Source organism: Sander lucioperca, chromosome 7, assembly GCF_008315115.2.
Source record: "Sander lucioperca isolate FBNREF2018 chromosome 7, SLUC_FBN_1.2, whole genome shotgun sequence".
Taxonomy (NCBI): Eukaryota; Metazoa; Chordata; class Actinopteri; order Perciformes; family Percidae; genus Sander; species Sander lucioperca.
This window is the reverse complement of record NC_050179.1, coordinates 2,340,931-2,361,560: the sequence shown is the minus strand read 5'-3', so window position 1 is coordinate 2,361,560 and position 20,630 is coordinate 2,340,931. Positions and strand designations below refer to the sequence as shown.

General features: G+C 40.8%; 4 protein-coding genes across 5 annotated transcripts; 1 reads left to right on the top strand and 3 right to left on the bottom strand.

Moving 5' to 3' along the window:
- Window positions 1–182: 182 nt before the first annotated feature.
- On the bottom strand, window positions 183–3,346 carry zgc:153293 (uncharacterized protein LOC555710 homolog). 2 transcript variants are annotated; one of them, XM_036002957.1, is made up of 7 exons: window positions 3,203–3,346; window positions 2,550–2,831; window positions 2,309–2,453; window positions 2,013–2,120; window positions 1,699–1,857; window positions 1,457–1,586; window positions 183–781 (listed from the first exon to the last, which is right to left on the bottom strand). In XM_036002957.1, the coding sequence occupies exons 2-7, from the start codon at window positions 2,813–2,815 to the stop codon at window positions 564–566; spliced, it is 1,026 nt and encodes a 341-aa protein (XP_035858850.1). In that variant the 5' UTR covers window positions 2,816–2,831; window positions 3,203–3,346; the 3' UTR covers window positions 183–563. The 2 variants fall into 2 exon arrangements, with proteins under 2 accessions (XP_035858850.1, XP_031138403.1); XM_031282543.2 differs by having other exon boundaries at window positions 2,550–2,828; window positions 3,203–3,337.
- Window positions 3,347–5,016: 1,670 nt separating this feature from the next.
- Window positions 5,017–11,586, top strand: slc15a5 (solute carrier family 15 member 5). The gene is made up of 9 exons (XM_031282536.2): window positions 5,017–5,758; window positions 6,235–6,457; window positions 7,103–7,272; window positions 9,191–9,411; window positions 9,513–9,699; window positions 9,853–10,041; window positions 10,216–10,347; window positions 10,973–11,081; window positions 11,170–11,586. The coding sequence occupies exons 1-9, from the start codon at window positions 5,404–5,406 to the stop codon at window positions 11,309–11,311; spliced, it is 1,728 nt and encodes a 575-aa protein (XP_031138396.1). The 5' UTR covers window positions 5,017–5,403; the 3' UTR covers window positions 11,312–11,586.
- Window positions 11,587–11,636: 50 nt separating this feature from the next.
- On the bottom strand, window positions 11,637–16,058 carry LOC116038287 (E3 ubiquitin/ISG15 ligase TRIM25-like). The gene is made up of 6 exons (XM_031282538.2): window positions 15,377–16,058; window positions 15,204–15,299; window positions 14,110–14,355; window positions 13,846–13,999; window positions 13,676–13,741; window positions 11,637–12,691 (listed from the first exon to the last, which is right to left on the bottom strand). Exons 1-6 carry the CDS (start codon window positions 15,944–15,946, stop codon window positions 12,162–12,164), a joined length of 1,662 nt encoding a protein of 553 aa, XP_031138398.1. The 5' UTR covers window positions 15,947–16,058; the 3' UTR covers window positions 11,637–12,161.
- Window positions 16,059–17,258: 1,200 nt separating this feature from the next.
- LOC116038288 (E3 ubiquitin-protein ligase TRIM16-like) lies at window positions 17,259–20,379 on the bottom strand. Its single transcript, XM_031282539.2, has 6 exons — window positions 19,538–20,379; window positions 19,325–19,420; window positions 18,611–18,844; window positions 18,374–18,530; window positions 18,220–18,264; window positions 17,259–18,133 (listed from the first exon to the last, which is right to left on the bottom strand). The coding sequence occupies exons 1-6, from the start codon at window positions 20,129–20,131 to the stop codon at window positions 17,613–17,615; spliced, it is 1,647 nt and encodes a 548-aa protein (XP_031138399.1). The 5' UTR covers window positions 20,132–20,379; the 3' UTR covers window positions 17,259–17,612.
- Window positions 20,380–20,630: the final 251 nt, after the last annotated feature.

Genomic DNA, 20,630 nt, shown 5'->3' with positions numbered 1-20,630 from the left:
CAAGGCACAGCTGGACACAGAACAATGTGTGAGTGTGAGGGGCACTTGACCAAGCTGGGTCTATCTTTGGCTGTGACCACCAGCCACCTTCTGTTGTGTGGTTGATGCCTTATTAAATGCAATGTAATGTGGTTTTGTGGACCATTTAGTGATGGCACAAATAAGACACGGACAACAGTGAAAAAGAACTTTGATAATGCCTCTTTTATCTAATAAGCAAATTTACAGGATAAAACAAAATAAACTCAAGGCTTTTAAATGTCTATAACAAAGTATAAACATCTTTGTAAAATCATGTAAAAATCCCAAACATTCAGACATCCTTACGTACAAACTAATTTGAGCTACTGCATTATTACAAGATCGCTCCAGTGTACTACATATAACAAACCAAAATGTAGATAGTAGCTAAGTTTCACTACTGCACATTAGAGAAGAGAAATCCTTCTGTGGTTTGGCAGAGTGTCGGTTAAGGAGCTGTGGTGGTGTGGACGAGTGGTGATGAAATCATATTTGAGCCGTAACTAAGCTACCGTATCAGTCATAGATGTCGGTCTGCTTTGTCATCTCTTCTGCAGCAACTGCGCTGCCCTCGCAGAGTTTCTCAGTCTTAAAGCAGTGCTGGGGCTTTGTTGATATTTCCGTTGTTGGTTTGTTGAAATTTTCGTTGTTTTCTTGCCCGGTGTCTTATTCAGTGATGTTTCTGGAGGAGGGACGTGAATAGGCTTCCAGGGGATTGGATTGCAGAAGCTGGGTGATGGGTAGGATTTGTCATAGGGACCTGGAAGAAATCAAAGCGATATGATCCTGGTACATATAACAAATATCAGCTAGGCAATTTAAACTAATGAGCTACATCACATCTGATGAAGTTTGAAACCAACATAAAAACAGTTATATTGCTACTATTATAGATCTGGTGTCAGTCAGTCCAAAATCAATAAAGCCTGGTTAACAATTCCAATATGCAGTCCAGAGTTTTTTTTGTGATTGTTGCGGGCAAAAATCCTTGATTATGCGGCACGTTTTCTTAAAAAATGCGATGGAATATGCGGGATATTTATGCAATTTTATGCGATGAAATTGCGGGAACTTGCAAAAACTGCGGTTTCATCATGGCTTCATTGCGGGGTTTACAGCTTTTCGATGATGTTCACGTCGCGCAATTACATCACTTCATAACGTTCCCATGGCAACAGGGGAAAATGGCTGCTCTTGTGTGAAGTAAACGCAAAATTTTTCAACTTTCTGCTAAGATATATGTGACTTTTTTGCAACGAAAATGCGGGGATTATGAAATCATGCAAGCCCCGCAATTTATGCAGCGAAAGTGTGGCGTATTTGAAAAAATACGGCCCCCGCATAAATATGCAGACTTTGGCTGATTATGCATTGAATTATGCGATCGCATAATTGCGTTTTTCTGGAGGGATTGAATATAAGTGAATGATCTTACTTGTTGGGTAGCAAGGTGATTTTGGACTCGCTCTGCCTTTTTCATTGGCTTTTGCCAGCCACTCTTTAAACTTCTCCTCTGCCCTCTTGTGGCGCTCTTTCTCCTGCTCCTCCTTCAGGACAGCTTTCTCCTGTCAAGAAAAAAAACAAACTATCAGAATCTGTCCGTTTCTGCTCGTCATTAATAAGATAACATTTCGCTTAAACAGCTTGTCATTAAAAGCAGAATAACTTCCACACTACTTTTTCCTTCTTTTCCATTTCTATTTTTTCTTGGTTCTTCTTTTGCAGCCAGTCTTTATACTTTTGTTGAGCTTTCCGTTCAATCTCCGTCTGTTTCTCCCGCTGTCTCTGTATCTCCTCCTCCTCTTTGCTCAGTTTTACAAGTTGCTCGTGCTTCTCCTTGGATTGCAAGAAGAAAAACAAATAACAGACATGTCAGCATTGGATAGTGCAGCATTACTGTGTAATTAAACAAAAGTCTGACAAATAACAGCCAGCCAATCTGCTATGGTGCTCTGTGTGGTTTTACTTGGTTTAAAGGGGCAGTCGTCTACCTGTTCTCTTTTAATCCTGAGCCATTCTTGGATCTTTTCTTCCATGACAATTTTTTTCTGTTCCCGCTCCCTTTCTTGTCGTTCTTTTTTTTCCTTCCGTAACCGCTCCTAATTCAAGGGGTATAAAATGTTTTTTTCAGACCAGATACAATAAAAAAGTATGTTTGGGTTAGAATGACTTGGAAATAAGGGTGGGACTATGAATAGACTTATAGAAACATGCAAAATGGGATGTTAGGAAAGTAACCACTGCTTTAGTTATGCAGTGATATGAATTATGATTAAGTGTGGCTTGCCTCCTCTGCTTGTTTTTCCAATTTGAAACGGTCTTCCTTGGCTTTGTTCACCAGCCACATTTCCCATGCACTGAGAGTAGGTGAGCCCGCAGGCTCCCTAGCTGCATACAACATCTGCACTGACGGTGTTCTTGGTAGCTCACATCTAGAAGAAAAACAGATGTACAATTATACATATTCTACTGTATGCTTATATTTTATCTGAATGAACCACGTGTCTGTGGTTAAGATTCAGCAGTACCTGACTGGTGAAACGCTGAGGCTGGAGTTGTCTCTCTGCCTGGGTGGAGTCTGCTGAGCTGGGCTGGGCTCCAGGTCTTCATCACTGTCAAAACTGTCATGATAGATGGGAGAAAGCAGAGAGAACGTGTCTTCGTCGTCGGATAGGATGCCGTCGTCCAAGCCTTTGGATGTGTGCAAGTCCTTTCCCTGGCTTGTTTTGACAGGGGTCGAGCTAAAGCCCTGGGACGCAGAGGCAGGACAGTTGGGCATCCTTCCTCCAGACATTGCTAGCGGATGTCTGCTTCGAAAAACACAAGCATGTTTCCCATCGGTTATGTCTGAGTTTTGTCTGTTAACTAATGTCAAACAGACCTATGCAGCTTTTCAGTGACACACAGTACACACAACTAACTAGCTAGCTGGTGCTCATGTCAAAAGCTCGTTTCAGCGGTCAGTAAAGTGGGGCTAACGTTAGCACTCAAATGGAACTTAAAAGCTAGCGTTGGTTAGCTTAGCTAGCTAGCTATCGTTAGCTAACTTAGCTTGAATATTATCTAGCTATGTGCAACGAACGCTTAATACTAAGTATTATGCTAGCTATCTCTACAGTGTAGCTACACGTGCAGGGTCTCTTGCTATCTCAAAAAGAAATGTGAAGATTTCGTAGCCTACCTTTGTGCGTAAACGGGAAGAAAAGTCTCGCTGTTGTGCTCGTTTTTGTTTTACCAACGCTGGAACTGATTTGCAAACAACTTTTTTTTCCCATGATACACCACGCCCCCACGCTCAACTGAACGACGCTTATGTAACCATGGTGACGCTTGACGCTTACGTGCAACTTGTTTGTCTCTTCAACATGTAGCTAGGCTATATTATTTTTCTATTATCACATTATCAGTTAAGTTATAACTGAGTGTTTTTGAAGCATGTGTGTATTAGAATACCTTTATAGATGTAACATATTTATTCTAAATACATTATAATGACATAATGTAAAAAAGGGGAAAATATAAAGGGGCCAAGTGCATTTTTAAATTGTAACTATTATCCCACAATTCCACACCTAGGTTATTATACTGTAAAGACCATACTCTTGCAATATAACTAATTTCTGTATTTACTCTGACAGTATTTTTGATTTGGATTGTATTTGGTAGGCCTACTTTGATATTATGTTTTATAACAGTAGCCTAGTACTATCTGAATGACTTGGCGCCTGATTGGTGATGTAGCCGCACTTTTGTTGTTGGAGACAATTACAACAAAGCTCTCTTGAATATTGAATCTCTTATTTTCAACTTGGTTACAATGTTACCTCCAATTAGGACTGCTTTTATTGAATTTCTACTGAAATGCAGGCACCACTTTTTAAATGTTTATAAATAATATCAGAACAGTCTTGTTTTAATTAATAAGCAAGGCCACTAATTCCTCTTTTTATACTAGCTTGTAAGATGCTAAATAAAATGTAGCCTCTTCGTGAAAGAAAGGAAGAAGGGAATTTAGAAGATAATCCAGCTTTACTTACTAAGTGATTGCAGGTGTTAAAAGATACCTATGTAGATTCTTAATCTTATTTCATGATAGATATCAGTGATAGATATTTTGGTCACGCCAAACATTTTTAAGTAACAAATCAGTAATTTTGTCGTGAGGTTTTGTGAAAAGGTACTCTTGTATTTCAATGTTGTATATGTTCAGTGCTTGCCTGGCCTGTGCTTTGTGGTTGTGTTTCAGACAGTGGTTTACTCCCTACTGTAACAACAGTATTGTTAATCTAGCAGCTCTGATCCAGTTGAAGTCAACCTGCCCATGCACTCTGTCTCACTCCCACTTAACATTACCAGTCTAATTACCAGAAGGCGGTCCTACACAAGCTCGTAAAATCAAGCACTGCTTTCACAAAGACATGTGGCATTTTGTGAGTGTTTGTAATAACCTGCTACACTAAATTAATTTGTTGTCTTGTTTTATGTCTCTTAATGCTAAAGCCCACTGCTTATGCAACATTGTGTGTCTTTGAGTTTTTCATTATCAATGTATCTATGACTTTGTTATTTAGTTTCAGATAAACAGGATCAAAGTTGGTGGAAGAAGTACTCGGATCGTTTACTTAAGTAAAAATAGCAATACCACAGCATAGAAATAAGTAAAAGCCTGCCTGCATTCAAATCTTAAGTAAAGTACAAGTATTAGCATCAAATAGACTTAAAGTATCAAAAGTAAAAGTACTCATTTCGGTTTCAGAATAATGTACTATATCATGTTCATAATTATTGATGCATTTATGTGTAAGTATCAGTTTGATATTGTAGGTGGTAAAGGTGGGGCTAATTTGAACTACTTTACATTTTGCCCGTTAGCTTAATGTATAGGCAACATCATCATTTATTTGTTGATTATAATTTGTTTTAATATCTGAATCTGCAAAGTAACTAGTAACTACATTTTCAAATAAATAAAGTAGAGTAAAAAATTACAATATTTGTAGCAGAAAGTAGCAGAAAATGGAAAAACTCAAGTACCTCTGCTCTGAAAAAAACATCTTTTCAGTAATAGGCCTAATTATAGAAATATTTCTCTACATTTCTCTACATTGCTCCCATCCATCACTCCCTACTGAGTACAATTTTGTATAATGTGTCAGATCCCTGTGAGGCATCCACAGTTCTGAGTAAGATCATCACACAGAATGCAGGTAGGTGTGTCTGGTACTACAGTACGTGTCTTCAGAGTCACACGAGGGTGAGGGATTCCAGGATTCTGGCCTGGTCATTTTGCTTGAAGGGCAGGAGAGCTCATTCAGAGCTCTGCCTCGTCCATTACTGACTTATATCCAGCCAACCGAGCAGCCAGCTCCCTGGCCAGGTGATATGGTAGCAGGAGACCTTCAGAAACTGCCACAGGGCAGAGGCAGACTGCGTCAACCCGCCCAGGCCCCTCGTCCAGACCATGGACACGCACCGAGGAAGTCCCGCAAGAAGCTCCAAGTTATCATCTGTGTTCTGCTTGTGGAGCTGTGTGAGAGATTCACTTTCTTTGGGATTGTATGCAACATGATTCTCTTCTGCACTGTGAAGATGGGCTATGATAACTACCTGGCTGCGACAGTCAACCTGTGCTTTATAGGAGCCAGCACCCTGACCCCTGTTCTGGTTGGGTGGTTTGCAGAGACCTGCTTAGGAAGGACCAAGGTGCTCTACTTGTGTGCTTTCCTTCATTTCTTTGGTAAGACACAATTAAAGGTTAATACACATTTTCTGATGTGATGAAATTTGTGATAAGACTATGTGACTTTTTTTTTTTTTTTAATGATCTTGGACAGTATATTTATGTTATGATGTAAAATTCATTGTAATGTAGGGTCAAATTTGCCAGTTTAAAAGACCGGATATTTGGGCGCCCAGATTGCTCCAGATAACTCAGTTGGTGCAGCGGGCGCCCATGTATAGAGGTTTACCCCTCTACGCAGCGGGCCCAGGTTTGGCTCAAAAATAAAGGCCGAAAATGCCCAAAAAATAATCTTTAAAATAAAAAAAGACCATATATTTATCTGAATATGTGACATGAACATCTTAACCATTAGCGTGAGGTCATTTTAAGAGCGTTAGTAATTCTATTAAGATGCTAAGTCATGGCTCAGCTTCTGGGAAGTCACACTCTTGTGCTGCAATGACCTTCCCCTGTCATCATGCTTTCTATAGGCACAGCCATGCTGCCCGTGGTGGCATTCCCGTTTGAAGATTTCTACATTGATACTCATCACATGACACACCTGCTGGAACCTCGGGAGCAGCAGATCTTGTTCTACATCGGCCTTCTGGCTGCTGCACTGGGCATCGGCGGCATCCGGGCCATCCTCTGTCCCATGGGAGCCTATAGTCTGCAGTGCTACAATCAGCACCAGCTCCTGTCCTTCTTCAACTGGTGGGTGGGGTTGCCATCTGAAAACACTCATTCACTTGGTTAGACTACAAATAATGCATTGATATTGTTACTATGATCCGTTTCATCTTCATTAAGAAAGATTTCATAATGACTTATTGACTTTACAGTTCAGTTATACTGCATGGCGACAACAAAAAACTTGGTTGAGTATGGAGAACACACAAGAACTTTAATGTCCCACAAGTGTAGAGAGTAAATTTGACACTAATTTGATAAATTAAAATGAACTACTGTAATGATGGCGCTAGATGAGGATCACAAAAGTTATTACAATTCAACCTCAGGGAATTTCATGAGAATCCATTCAATAGTTGTCAAACATGTTCACTAAAAACCAAAAATGTCAACCTCATGGTGACGCTAGAGGTAAAGTCAGACGATCACCAAAGTCAGTGGTTTCAGACGTTTCATGGCAATTCATACAATATTTGTTGAGATATTTTAGTTTGGACTTAAGAGGTGGACAGATCGTCCAACCAAATTGCAGCGTGACTAAAAAATTATGTATCTACTTATGAGTAGATGGAAATAATTCCTCCATCTACTCATACGTTATTCAGTGACATTTGTGATCAGTATGCACATGAAGGAATTGAGTGGGATATTTGTCTTATTTATATTTAGGTTCTACTGGTTGGTCAACCTCAATTCCACTGTGGTGTTTCTGGGTATTGCTTACATCCAGCAGTCTGTGGCCAAAAATCTGGGCTTCCTTATCCCCTTTACCTCTGTGCTGCTGGCTCTACTCGCCATACATATGATGCGGAACAAACTCACCTATAAACCCAAGAAAGGTACCAAACTATAAAATTGTTCAGTTATTATAGTATTCAGACACACTGCATACAGTACTTAAAGGTCCTATGACATGCTGCTTTTTGGATGCTTTTATATAGGCCTTAGTGGTCCCCTAATACTGTATCTGAAGTCTCTTTCCCGAAATTCAGCCTTGGTCAGTGTTGGGAATAACGCGTTACAAAAGTAACGCAATTACAGTAATGTATTCCTTTTTGCTGTAACGCAGTAATATAACGCATTACTAATTACATTTCGGTAATATTATACTCGTTACAGTCTCAGTAACGCGAGTTACAACGCATTTTAACGCAACATTTAGTGGTGCGTTTTTTTCAAGAATTCACCAACACCGCGACACATTTCTTCACAGGAAAAAAAAAGCCGTATTATTTTCCTGTCGCTGTATTCGATGGCTGAGATGACTGCAGAGACAGATACATTTGCGAGATGGATATTATTTTCAGGAGTTATTACGCTGCGTTGAAGTGAGCTGTCCTGTTCCTGTTCCCGTGGTCAGAGCCAGAACCAGAGACGGTACGGACAGCATGTATGTCCCAACAGGTGACGGTACGTCAGCGGCTGACAGATATAAACATGTCGGGAATTAATGCTGAGGCTTGCTACACGTAAATATCATTGCATTTTATCAGCCGTAGAGAGTAACTATGCCTGTAGTGGAATGGCTTCGAATGACGACCAAAAGCGTTTGTCTTTTACTGTGACCATTTAGTGTTCAATATGTTGCAGTTTTACAAACAAGAAAGTGAACAACTTGAGCCTGACGGACATGTTGCATCTCAGTAAGCTAGCAAGAGTAGGCTATACAACAGCTTACTTCAAAATAAAAGCACTTCCTGTGACGGTTCGCAGTAAAACTAAATTACTGTTAAATAAGGTTGTGTAGGCTACCTTTTCACAAATCAGCTGTAAATGAAGTACTGTAAATAATGTAAATAGTGAGTTTTAATCACACTATAATTGAACATTTCCTTTAGAGTGTTTTAAACTAAACAACATGAATTTCTTATTCAAGTGCTATAAACAAACATTTTACAACAATGCCTACTTTTAATTGAGTATTTTCATTTTCTCCTACTTGCCTATTATACGTTTTACTTATCTATTTTTTATAGCTTTAGTTACTTTGCATATTTATATTAACTATACAAAATATGAATAATCTATGATGTATTAAAGTGGATTCACAAGCTAGCTGCCAAATCAAACTTCCCCTGTTATTTTGGTAAAAGTAACTCAAAAGTAATGCAAAAGTAGTGTAACGCATTACAATTCAGAGACAGTAATATTGTAATATAACTAATTACTCTCAAATGACAGTAACTAGTAATCTATAATGTATTACATTTTGGAAGTAACTTTCCCAACACTGGCCTTGGTGCAGAATTACAGCCACTAGAGCCAGTCCCACAATGAGCTTTCCTTAGGATGTGCCATTTCTGTGTCTGTAGCTTTAAATGCTATTGAGGAGGAGAGAGGGGGGGGCAAGGTGGAGGGTGGGGGTGTGGCCTTGACCAACTGCCATGCTTCCCTTGTTTTCAAGCCATGATGTCTCTCTCTTTCTCATGGGTGGGCCAAATTCTCTGGGCGGGCAAAGCAGAGAAAGGGGAGGTAACCTTTCCCCTTATGACATCATAAGGGGAAGATTCCAGATTGGCCCATCTGAGCTTTCATTTGATCAAAGGCAGAGCAGGGTACCCAGGGCTCGGTTTACATCTATCGCCATTTCTAGCCACTGGGGGACCATAGGCAGGCTGGGGCAACTCATATTAATGTTAAAAAAACCTCAGAAAGTGAAATTGTCATGCCATGGGACCTTTAAGTAAATATACTGTATATGCACGTTAACTTGAATCATACTTCATTCTGTTCCTTTGTGTGTCTGGCGTACTGCAGGTGGCTCATTATTAACCACACTGGGAGTTTTCATGAACTCTCTCAAGATGTGCTGCCTCCACTATCGTCACCTGAGTGGAGATGTGGGATCTTGGCTGGACCGAGCCAAGGAGAACAATGGCGGCCGATACAGCGAAACACACGTAGAAAACGTTAAAGTCCTGGCCAAGCTCTTCCCTCTTTATGGCCTTCAGCTGCTTTACAGAGCCTGCATCACACAGGCAGGTCACTGGAAAGATAAAGGAACTGTTATAAAGCATGAAAAGGGATCATGCTCATGTTTTATCATATGCAGGGAGACTAAGAATATGTTTTCCTACAGATTCCCTCAGGTTACTACATACAGACAATGAACTCAAACCTTCACCTGAACAACCTCCTGTTGCCCATCGGCGCCATGAATGTGATCAGTATCCTACCGCTGCTGCTCTTAGCCCCGCTGATCGAGTGTGTGACGACTTGCTACCTCTCCATGGAAAAAACTCCTCTGGCACCTGCAAAAGTCATCAGTGAGTATTTCTGTGTGCACACATGCACATCCCCGCTAATGCACACATGATTCTAATGTCACTCTCGCTCTTCTGCCTCATCCCTCTTCCCCCCTGTAATTATTCTGCAGCCCCCTCTCTTATCACCCCCCCCTGTCCATCCTCCCCTTCCAGCTCTGGGCCATGCGTGTGCCACCCTGTCGGTCCTGGTGGCAGGTTTGTCTGAGCTGCAGAGGAAGGCATACCCTCTGGTGGAGCAGACCCTGTCTGGAAAAGTTCTGCATGTGTCATCCATGCCGTGTTTCCAGCTGGCTCCTCAGTACATCCTACTTGGTCTCGCAGAGGCTCTCGTCACTCCTGCATGTGAGTGACAGATTTAGCGCCTCCATAATTTCATGATGCAGGTCTCACATGGTGCTTCTTGCCCAAAACGACTTTTGATTTGTCAAATTAGCCCAAACCAACTGCAACTGACACAAAAATCCAAGGCGGTTGAAAGATGATCAACCACTTCTGCTGTCACTCCCTCTGTGGCAGGTTCCCTCATATCTTTCCAGCTGACCCCGAGCCACATTAGAGGCATCTCCCTGCACTTCCTCACTCTGTCCTATGGAGGGGGCTGCTTTCTGGGAGCCTTCATCGTTCAGCTGGTGTACTTTCTCTCTGGAGGTAAAATGAGTACAAATACTGTATTGCATGTTTTCTTCCAATAACAAATGACAGTTAACCTGACTCCGCCAGATGGATTGCTTCGCATTTGCTCAGCATATCCATCTGGGAACTTTCCTTGGAGAACTTTTGGGAAGGGGCAAAAATACTGGTTAGCTGATTGGATAAACCATCTGTCTATCACCACCTATGTTGGTGATAGACGGGAGAAGAGCAAAAACATATTTTCCTCAGAGAAAAGCCTCCAGTGCCATTTTTTTGCTCTTCTTTCAATGAAGGAATACTTTCTAATTTGGATAAAACTTGCGCGATAGCTACGCTCATCTCATCCGTGGAAGCCGTCATGTTGTTTAGACTGAACAGTTGCTTCTCGTTGGTCACACCTAAACCCGTCTCAAAACCAACGCTGATTGGTCAGTCGTTTGGCAAACGGCTCCAAATTTTCTCTGTCTCAAGATGCCAGACTGATCTGCGAGTGGAAAACTGGAGCTTGCGAGATCAGGACAGTCTCACGAGGCTAAATGACAGTGGCACTGGAAATTTGATGTAAAAACCCAATGATTTTTAGCCCAAGATGTCACTGATGCGGATATGACCACACTGATACTTGGATACTTGTTTGCAGGTAACTTCTACCCAAACACACTGCATGATGGGAATCTGGAGAGATTCTTCTTCCTCCTGGCCACACTAATGGCTGTAAATACCCTCGTGTTTTGGAGTGTATCTTACAGGTACAGTATTATCTATAACTACCTTGACATACATTATTAATTTTGCATAATGAACACTGTCATTCTCATTCTCACTGATGTTGTCCAGGTACATAGACCTGAGTGTGCAGGGTAAAGCACTGACCGCCAGCCCTCTGACTGAGAAGCTGCTGTATTACAAGGCCTGTCTGCGCTTCTACGACACTGTGGATCGCTCCTACACAAACGCCTCCATTGAATCCATTTTATGACGGTCTCAATTATTATCTCTACTGTTGGTGGCGCTGGCGCTGCATGTTACTACTTCATGTAAAAAGTCTGTGACTTGGGAAATTGTGGGCTGAACTGTAAAAATGAAGTTCATGGACTATTTCTTCATTGCTTTTACGATAAATGTAATAATAAAATGTGTGCATATAATCAAACAAATGTCCCGTACTGTAACCATGGAACGCTACTTGACTTTTGTGAGCATGGCCTCAATACGAGTGAAATTTTTGAGATACATTTGCTAATCAAACGTAAAACATAAAATGCAAATAATAGCACATTAAATGAAATAAATTACATAATTACCAAAGCATGGTCCTTTATTTGAGTACATGAAGCTAAAGCAAATACTCTCTGTTTGTTTGATAATTAAAAAAATAATCCTAAATGGCTTTTTTCCATTGTGGTCCTCCAACATACAACAAGCAACACAATAAAATTATGAAACCCGGACACGAGACAAAAAATTTTCCAAGATCTTTTCACAATATAAATCAGGCTACACATAACTGAGAAACCATCTTTTCAATGCCACTTTGAAGATGTCCTCCTAATTTACAGTAGTATTGTCTTGAATGGAGATTATTCCATCATACAGAATGAAGAACAAAATCAAGAAATATGGTTTAAAATCTTAAAATGAAACAATGTAAAGTTTGTTGAACAACATTAGGTAAAATAGGTAGGCTACATCTTATATGAAAGAAAACAACAATTGAACAGGGTCTTTTGATGTTTTTTTAGCAATATTTATATATTCTTATTTTCTTCCATCCCTGAATCATAAATGGCAGGAAGTCCTGCGTCTAGCCTGTATTAATTGAGACTGGCCTATATGTTGCATATTTTTAGTGTTGAACCTGAATCAACAGAAAACCCAGGATAGAGAGGTTCAATAAAGGTGGTCTGGATTTGGTGCAGCTGTGTGATACTGTCAGAGTCAGAAACACTGTAGAATCCCAGCGTTCCTGCATCGTAATCAAGGTGTATGCCCACTCTGCGGGAGAGAACCGGAGGAATCTGGCCTTTGTGAAGATTATTGTGCCAAAACGTGCAGCCGGACGAAGAGCAGGTTAATTTCCAGGAGAGATCATTGTGCCCAAAACAGCAATCTTTCCCGGAACCCTTTCTTTCAATGCCTTTGTACGACACAGCCAAATCGACAATGCCACCGTCCCACTCCACCTCCCAGTAGTGGCTGCACTGAAGGCCCTGTTTGCACAGAGCCTGGTGATAGAAGGTAAATCTGTCGTGGTGATCAGGATGAGCCTGGTCCCTGTCACCCCACGATATCTCTCGGTTTCTGTCAGACAAGCAAAGACATGCAGCTACAGTGTTGGGGTCCACCTCCACTGTGGAGTCTGCAGGAATACATCAAACACTTGTTTGGCTGGGGAAGCTTTCATGTATGTTTGTGCTTTATGCAAAGTGAATTTACATCATGCTTAGTAACTTTAGAAGAAAAGTCTGGAGTGCTCGGAAGTTCAAAACAAATCATAAAAGGTGCTCTTTGGAAAGGGAACACAAAACTTCAAAAGACAAAAAAAAGTCCAAGGCACTCCTCTTGTGAAAAAAATTAAAAAGCCTAGAATACCTGAAGAAGGCCGCTTTGTGCTGATCAGCGTGGGTTGCTGCCCAGTTCTATTTTTATTGTAAGTTTTGATATTAAAGTGCCCATATTATGCTCATTTTCAGGTTCATAATTGTATTTTTAGGTTGTACCAGAATAGGTTTACATGGTTTAATTTTCAAAAAACACCATATTTGTGTTGTACTGCACATTGCTGCAGCTCCTCTTTTCACCCTGTGTGTTGAGCTCTCCGTTTTAGCTACAGAGTGAGGCATCTCACTTCTGTTCCATCTTTGTTGGGGGTCGCACATGCGCAGTAGCTAGGTAAGGACTACTAGCTAGAAGCTAGCACTGCTAGTGGTTAGCCACCTCGTTCTCAATGGCAAAAACACTGCTACAACACACACGAGTTCACCCTAATCTACAAAAGAAATTGTATAGAACTACTTACATGTCCCTCATCTGCAGGTATTCAACGCAAAGTTGGAAGTGTGCCCTCGTTTAGAAGAAGTCTCCCGGCTAATCCTGCCTTGTACTGACCAAAGTTGGAGAAACAGCTAGCTGGTGTGGTATTAGCTAAAGTGGTGACGTAGACAGCCCTGCCGATTTTTAACAGCTCACCCAGAGACTGGGTTTTTTTAAAAATAATCACAAGAAGAGTGCCTTGGACCTTTTGTGTCTTTTGAAGTTTTGTGTTCCCTTACCAAAGAGCACCTTTATGATTTGTTTTGAACTTCCGAGCACTCCAGACTTTTCTTCTTAACAATATGCTTACTCTTATATTTGGTCAAAAGGTATGTCCTTGATGTTGTTTCCTCAAACAGCCTTGGCTTGTTTGACACTGTGATGAAAAGAAATAAACACTGATCATTTTGTCTACATTAAGAGGAAATATACTGAATAGACTAATGATGAGGTTTAGAGCTCCAAACTGGTCACACTTACACAGATCTTCTTCAGAATGACGGAATAATTCTCCCTTTTCTTTGTTGCACATGTTTTTCAGTTTATCGGTCTGTGCAGTGACAAACTCTGTCAGCATGTCAGGTCTTGCATGCGAGTCTGTGAACACAGGGAGGTCACCCAGGGCCTGGCAACCCTGCACATGGCATCAAATAAACATTGTGTGATTTAAACATTTTTAAATGTAGCAGCAAAAATGTGATACAAAATGGCGTATACTTCCAAAGACTATAAACATGTCATCACCTGCAGAAACTGAATGGGGTCCTCTGTTAGTGAAAGCTGATCGAGTTCATCCTCTCTCCTCCTCAGCTCCAACACTTCACGCTGCAGTTGCCTGAGGCGACTGTGGGTCCAGTCCACTCCAGCTTTCTCTGCTTCTCCAACTTTCTCTCTCATCTCAGAGCGCTTCCTCTCCACAGAGCGGACAAATAACAGGATGCTTTCCGCGCTGAGTCGCTCAATATCATCACACGCCTTCCATGCAGCATCCTTGGAGAAAACATGCAAAACATTTGTCCTGTTGCGACTGATGACATTTTGAGTTACAGTCTATTTATGATAGTGCTGGGCTACTTTACACTTCCTTCAGTTATTCTGCAACATATGATAAGTTTCAGAGCTTTACTTTTTCCATAGTCTCGCATTGCCAGACCTTCCTTCACAGCGCTATGGAGGAGGGTCTGGCTAGTCCACACAGCATTCCGGGATAGGAGAAAAACGTTTATTGGCATTTCTTTAAAGCAGGGGTGTCAAACTCAATTTCACTAAGGGCCACACTGGAAATGACGATCATAATAAGGGCCAGACATGTTGACTTTATTGACATGTTTTTATTTAGCAAAAAAAAGTCAATTAACTTTGTATTATTGCATGTCTCATATAGCTTTCTCCCATACAGTTTGGTTGACATAAAACCAGAAAAAAAAAAAAACCAAAGCAGCTTCCACCCAGCCGACTAACAACAACCTGTTTCACAGCCTGAATATTAAAAAACTCTCTGCTTCTGTGGGGAATTCTGAGTCTCAAAGTCGGCAAATTTGTCAAATTCTGCACGACAGTGTCGCACAATTACAGTATGAAAAACAGTTTCCTGATTTTTTTTGTGATTTCAGCATTGTGTTACACTCTGCTGTCAAACACCGTATACCCAAAGAGAGACTGGAAATTCCCAAAACATCTGTTGCTTAACAGTCTACACACCCACATCCCTTTCCTCTTTTCTATGACATCTTTGTTGTCAGTAAACTAGGCACTTTTATTATGTTGTATCAACATATTGATTATAAAGAAATGTATTGATGAATATAATAGAAAAAAGTACTTGTGTTTGTACGCACTCTTATAGAGCCTGCAGCCCCCCTCAGCTCTGCCATTTTCCTCTCTGAATCCAGCACTCTGTCTGCAATTTCTTGTTTGGTCCCCTCCAGTCGTCTCTGTTGAAACACAAATCCAAGTGACATTAAAAAGGACGGGCCACAAATGGACTTCAGCATGGGGCTGGATTACTTACCTCCATTTCACATTTTTCTGCTGCTACTGCCACCGTGTCATGGCCTTTGTGCTCATCCATCACACACATCAGGCATATGAACAGCTGATCAGTGCGGCAGTAAATCTCCAGAAGTTTGTCATGACGGCCACAGATGCTTTCTTTGATCCTTGCAGAAGCTTGAATCAGACGGTGTTTTTTCAAAGGTGGCACCTCGAGGTGAGGCTTCAGATGAGTCTCACAGTAAGAGGCCAAACACACGAGGCAGAACATGGAAGCTTTTCTTTTTCTCCCTGTGCAAGCGTCACATTCCACATCACCAGGTGAAGCATAGGTGTCTGCAGCGTTTGGACTGTGACTCTTGTTTTCCTCCAGCAGGGCAGCCAGAAGTGTGTTCCTCTTCAGAACAGGCCTCTGGGAGAACGTATGCCTGCACTGAGGACAGCTGTAACTCCTTCCACTGTTATTATTTACATCCCAGAAGGAATTGATGCATTTTATACAGTAACTGTGTCCACAGGCCGTCGTCACAGGACCCTCCAGTAACTGTAAACAGATGGAGCAGTCGAACAATTCCTCACTCGAAGCCATTTTCTGCCGCTCAGACTAATGGAGACCGAGTAGCCACTTTCGTTTTCTCTGAAGGAGTGGCTTGTTGGCAAACTTGTTCTTATTGGCACAGACCATGTGCTGACTAGCTGGTCTGTGTCAGTGTAGAACAAAATATCCCACTGTTAGAGTCAAACAAGTGGAGGTTTTAAACTCTACTTGAGTCAAAGTACTCAACTTCAGTTGAGATTATACTGTACAAACTCATTATTATTCAACTTAAAGCTGCTCTAATCAATATTTTCATATTAATAATGGGTTAAATGAATAGGTTACATGTAGGCCTACTGCAATGAGGTCACTCATAGTGATGAACCCACAGAAAATTCTAAAATGATGTATTACAGCAGTGCCCCTCAGCGCCACAGAGCATTTTATTTATTCAGCTGATTTTGTTGGTTCAACAGCAACTGTTTTTGGTTCACTTTCACCGCTCTCATGACCTTAATTTTCCAGCATCGAAGCTTGTGAACACAGATATTAACTTATAAGAGATGGAGACCCAAATAGTGCTTAAAAGTAAGTCAATATTGGACATAGTCTATATATTAATCAGGTGGCCAGAAACATGACTAAATGAATGCTAATTTCTGCTGGGTGTGTAAATAGGCAACTGCTAACTTAGCTAACACATTGACGGTGTAAACTTTGTGTTTACAGCTTGTTGGACTGCCCCAAAATGGCCGAGAAAAAATATACATTATTGCAGGTTTAACTTTATAAGCATATTTTGTTTCATGTGAGCACATTGCTTGATTATAAGAATGCATTTACAAAACTTATTTAACCCCCAGCGTGTAGGATTTTTAAAAAATCTTTCTATACCACAATGAGTAGGTAGCAGCAACAGAGAAAATGTGGTAGAGAGTACAGCACGCTGGTGCAACCTGTCTATCCAACAGATCTGGGGACACTTAAGATGAATGTGCTGAAACACAGACTACAGTAAATTGTTTCTCTCTTTATTTGTCTCTATTTTTATTCTTTTTTTGGAAACAAAATAATTACAAAAAGTATACAATCACATAAAGAATTCAGTATATGCTTTAAATATCTATAACTTCTGAATGAATTTGCTTGTAGAGCAACTATGCGCTTCACAAATGGCCTATACAAATGTGACCATCATTTATTTGAATTGACAAAACATATTGTAGCCCCTTTTAACTAAACGCCATTGGTATACAGTTATAAAGTAAGCAAACTAGTATCCACAACTTATCTTGACATCTCTGTGTACCTCTATTTTTTAAATGAAGCCATGTGTGTATTGTTATTTTTAAGAAAAAGAAAGAAAAAAAAAACTTAGTACACACATAGCACACATAGAATAGTTATGAACATTTGTATATATAATTATTCTACTTACACAAACAATACATTGCTGAGTTTACAGTTAAAGGGATCCATTACAGGATAAGGAACATGGAACAAACACAAAAACCTCACACCTGTGCCAAATATCACCTTCAGCCTTTTCCTTGCAAAAATAAACATTTTAAAGAATCCTGGCAAATAATGAGCAATGATCAACAGACAACACAAGGCCTCTTTAGCGCTGGTGTTTAACACACACACAAGACTAGTACAGAATAAACATACTTTAATACTGATACTTTACTTGAGCAACCTTGACAATGGGTGCCCTTTACTTAGATGACATTATCCTAGCTGAGGCCCCTCTGCAGACCATGAACCCAGGGTACAGAGGCTGGGAGAATGTGGTGTGAACTCTGTGAAGGAGCATCATTTGACCAGAATCGGACACGCTGTAGAAGGACAGGCTCCCTGCCTTATGGTTCAGATACACTCCTACAGTAGAGGAGCAGTGGGTGGATACTTTGGTTTTGATTCCACTATGCCAAAAGGTGCAACCAACATTTGAAAGGGAAATGCACCAGGATTGATCTGTGTATCCAAAGCCACTTTCATCCAGCCCTGCCCCTTTATAGCACACAGCGACCTCCACCCTGGGCCCTCGCCACTCAACCTCCCAGTAGCAAACTCCAGATACACCTTCAGTGCACAACACTTGATCATATTTGGTAAATCTCTCTGGGTGATATGGATACCTCTGGGCTTTTTTAATCCAGCTCACTCTGCTGTTTCCCTCGGAGAGCAAAAGGTTTTCAAATGCTGTGTTGGGATCCAAACTTAAGCGGCAGGAATCTGAAATGTAAAAGTTATTATAATTCAGTGCGACATACATTGAAAGGAAAGCACAGGGTGGCCGATCAAAAATATGAATGACTCACAAAGGGAGAACTCCTGTCTTGTCTCAGGATCAGGATCAGCTTGAACTAAAAACAGAAAACATGACAAAAGAGCATTTTGGTAAACTGGCTATTTATACAAAATCACATAATTTCAGTAAATAAACAAATGATGCTAATGACGTTATTTTCTTACACGTCTGAGATATTTCTGCAATATCTCTGGCCATGTTTTCCATTTTGTCTCTCAAAATAGAAATAGCCTTTGTCACAAAGTCAAAAGGTGTGTGTAGAAGGATGTCAAAATCAGACCACTCGTCAGGTTCTGGACAGTCAAAAATGGACTGGCAGCTCTAGAAACATGCGAAAAGAGAAACACAATATGAAGTAAAGTGCTACTCGCTCAATAATCTACGTTTGACTGTGTGTGTACCTGCAGGAAATGAATGTGATCCTCAGTGAGAGACAGCTGCTTGAGTTCATCTTCTCCCTTTCTCAGCTCAGAGATGTCCTTCTCCAGCCGATCCACGAGCGCCTCAGCTCGGCTCACCACAGCCGTCTCCTGAACTCTGATCAGCTCTCTCACAGTACAACGCCTTTTATCTGCCATCTGGACTATTTCAGTATAGGCCTTCTCATTTTGATCAAGAGCTGCAGCTCCAGAACACTGACAGTAGAGATAAAAAAATACAAATGTCAGTATGTCAGTTACTTTAAAGGTAAGGGATACAGGTAGGGCTGGCCGATACGGAGAAAATCGGATATCATGATATTCTTGACCAAATACCTCGATATCGATATTGCGGCAATATTCTAGGGTTGACACTTGGTGCTTTAACAAAATATCTTCACACTTAGATTTTAGATAAATAATCATCAGTAATGTGGACATAATGTCTAAGTGGGTAAAGGAAAATAATAGAACAGCTAGAACAGTCTGGTATGTTCAGAAAAGTACATCACTTTAACTGTAATGCAGCCTTTAAAACCAGGAAAAGACAACACTTATGTCATATTACGATATCCAAAATCTAAGACGATATCTAGTCTCATATCACGATATTGATATAATATCGATATATTGCTCAGCCCTAGATACAGGACACATTTAATGCATTTAAGTCAGCTGAGAAAAAGTACAAGTCACCTGCAGTGCTTTCATTTTCTGTCTCAGCTGCCGCAGCTGCTTCTGTTTCTCCTGTATTCCCTGTTGGTATCTTTGTTTTTTCTTTCCAAATAGTTTCTGAAAATAAAATGATATTGTGTTTGTGCAAAACAAAATCGTCTTACAATATTTACAGACATTCCAATTTTTGCAGCAATACGACTTTGACAATTGCAAAAAAAGAATGATTCTTACTTGTTTCTCTTTCCTCTCTGCTGCAGCCGAGACAGTGTCATGACCTTTGTGCTCATCTATCACACAAAGCAGGCAAATGCACTGGCCATCACTGCGGCAATAGACTTCGAGCAGCTTGTCATGCTTAGAGCAGATCTTTTCTTGTATGCAGGCAGAGACTTCCACTAGCTTGTGCTTTTTGAAAGCAGCAGACACATAGTGGGGCTGCAGATGAGTAGCACAGAAAGAAGCCAGACACACCAGGCAAGACTTGACAGCTTTCAGCTTCTTTGCAGTGCAGACATCACACTCCACATCCACTGGGTCATCCTTCACAGGAGGAGTGGGTTGTTGTTGTTGTTGTGGTTCTTCTTCTTCTGGGGACATTTTCCCTGCCAAATCTGCCAACACTGTGTTCTTGTTCAACACAGGTCTGGGGATGTATATGTGTCTACACTGGGGACAACTGTAAACACCACAGCGATCTTCCTGGTCCCAGTAACCATTTACACACTCCATACAGTAGCTGTGGCCACAATGAAGAGTCACGGGTAGTTTCAGTATATCCAGGCATATCGAGCAGGATAAAGAATCTGGCTCTTTGCTCGCTGCCATCTTCAGCACTCGCTAAGTTTCGTTTTCTGTGAAATCAAGTGGCTGTTATATGGGAGTGCATTAACCCTGTAAAGCCCAGAATATAGACCCCCTGATCACACATTCAACTAAATTCACACAATTGTCTGTCTAGCCGATGATACTATCTAATTATCATTCTAAAAGGACAGCAGGACTTAAAAAGCCTTAAATGCAGTCTTTATAAAAACTTTATTTTTTTCTTTTACACTTTTAGGCTACAAGTGATGTAATGTCGCAAAATGACTGTTGATCTCTGTGGTTTGTCTAGTCTTAAGCTAGAAAACTCCCAAAAACCCAAGGTATATTAGCCACACATAAATCTGACAGAACTGCGAACAGATCAAACTTCAACAATGAAAACACGTGTATGTGTGTAATAACAACACATGTAATTTCCACTTGGGGGGGGGGGGATAAAAAAATAGCCTATTTCTAAATCTAAATACTGTGCAACTTGTATGATTTATATTGACAGATT

Bases quoted from the DNA above. Each gene is read 5' to 3' on its own strand.
- slc15a5 (XM_031282536.2), top strand. From the start codon at position 5,404: ATGGTAGCAGGAGACCTTCAGAAACTGCCACAGGGCAGAGGCAGACTG. The intron at 5,759-6,234 runs GTAAGACACAAT...TGCTTTCTATAG, and splicing joins TGCTTTCCTTCATTTCTTTG to GCACAGCCATGCTGCCCGTG. The intron at 6,458-7,102 runs GTGGGTGGGGTT...ATTTATATTTAG, and splicing joins CTCCTGTCCTTCTTCAACTG to GTTCTACTGGTTGGTCAACC.
- LOC116038288 (XM_031282539.2), bottom strand. From the start codon at position 20,131: ATGGCAGCGAGCAAAGAGCCAGATTCTTTATCCTGCTCGATATGCCTG. The intron at 19,421-19,537 runs GTAAGAATCATT...TTTTATTTTCAG, and splicing joins CAGAGAGGAAAGAGAAACAA to AAACTATTTGGAAAGAAAAA. The intron at 18,134-18,219 runs GTGAGTCATTCA...TTTACATTTCAG, and splicing joins AAGACAGGAGTTCTCCCTTT to ATTCCTGCCGCTTAAGTTTG.
- zgc:153293 (XM_036002957.1), bottom strand. From the start codon at position 2,815: ATGTCTGGAGGAAGGATGCCCAACTGTCCTGCCTCTGCGTCCCAGGGC. The intron at 2,454-2,549 runs GTACTGCTGAAT...TTTTTCTTCTAG, and splicing joins CTCAGCGTTTCACCAGTCAG to ATGTGAGCTACCAAGAACAC. The intron at 1,858-2,012 runs GTAGACGACTGC...TTGCAATCCAAG, and splicing joins TCAGGATTAAAAGAGAACAG to GAGAAGCACGAGCAACTTGT.
- LOC116038287 (XM_031282538.2), bottom strand. From the start codon at position 15,946: ATGGCTTCGAGTGAGGAATTGTTCGACTGCTCCATCTGTTTACAGTTA. The intron at 14,000-14,109 runs GTGATGACATGT...TGCCATGTGCAG, and splicing joins ACCCCATTCAGTTTCTGCAG to GGTTGCCAGGCCCTGGGTGA. The intron at 12,692-13,675 runs GTAAGCATATTG...GTATTCCTGCAG, and splicing joins CCTTTTGACCAAATATAAGA to ACTCCACAGTGGAGGTGGAC.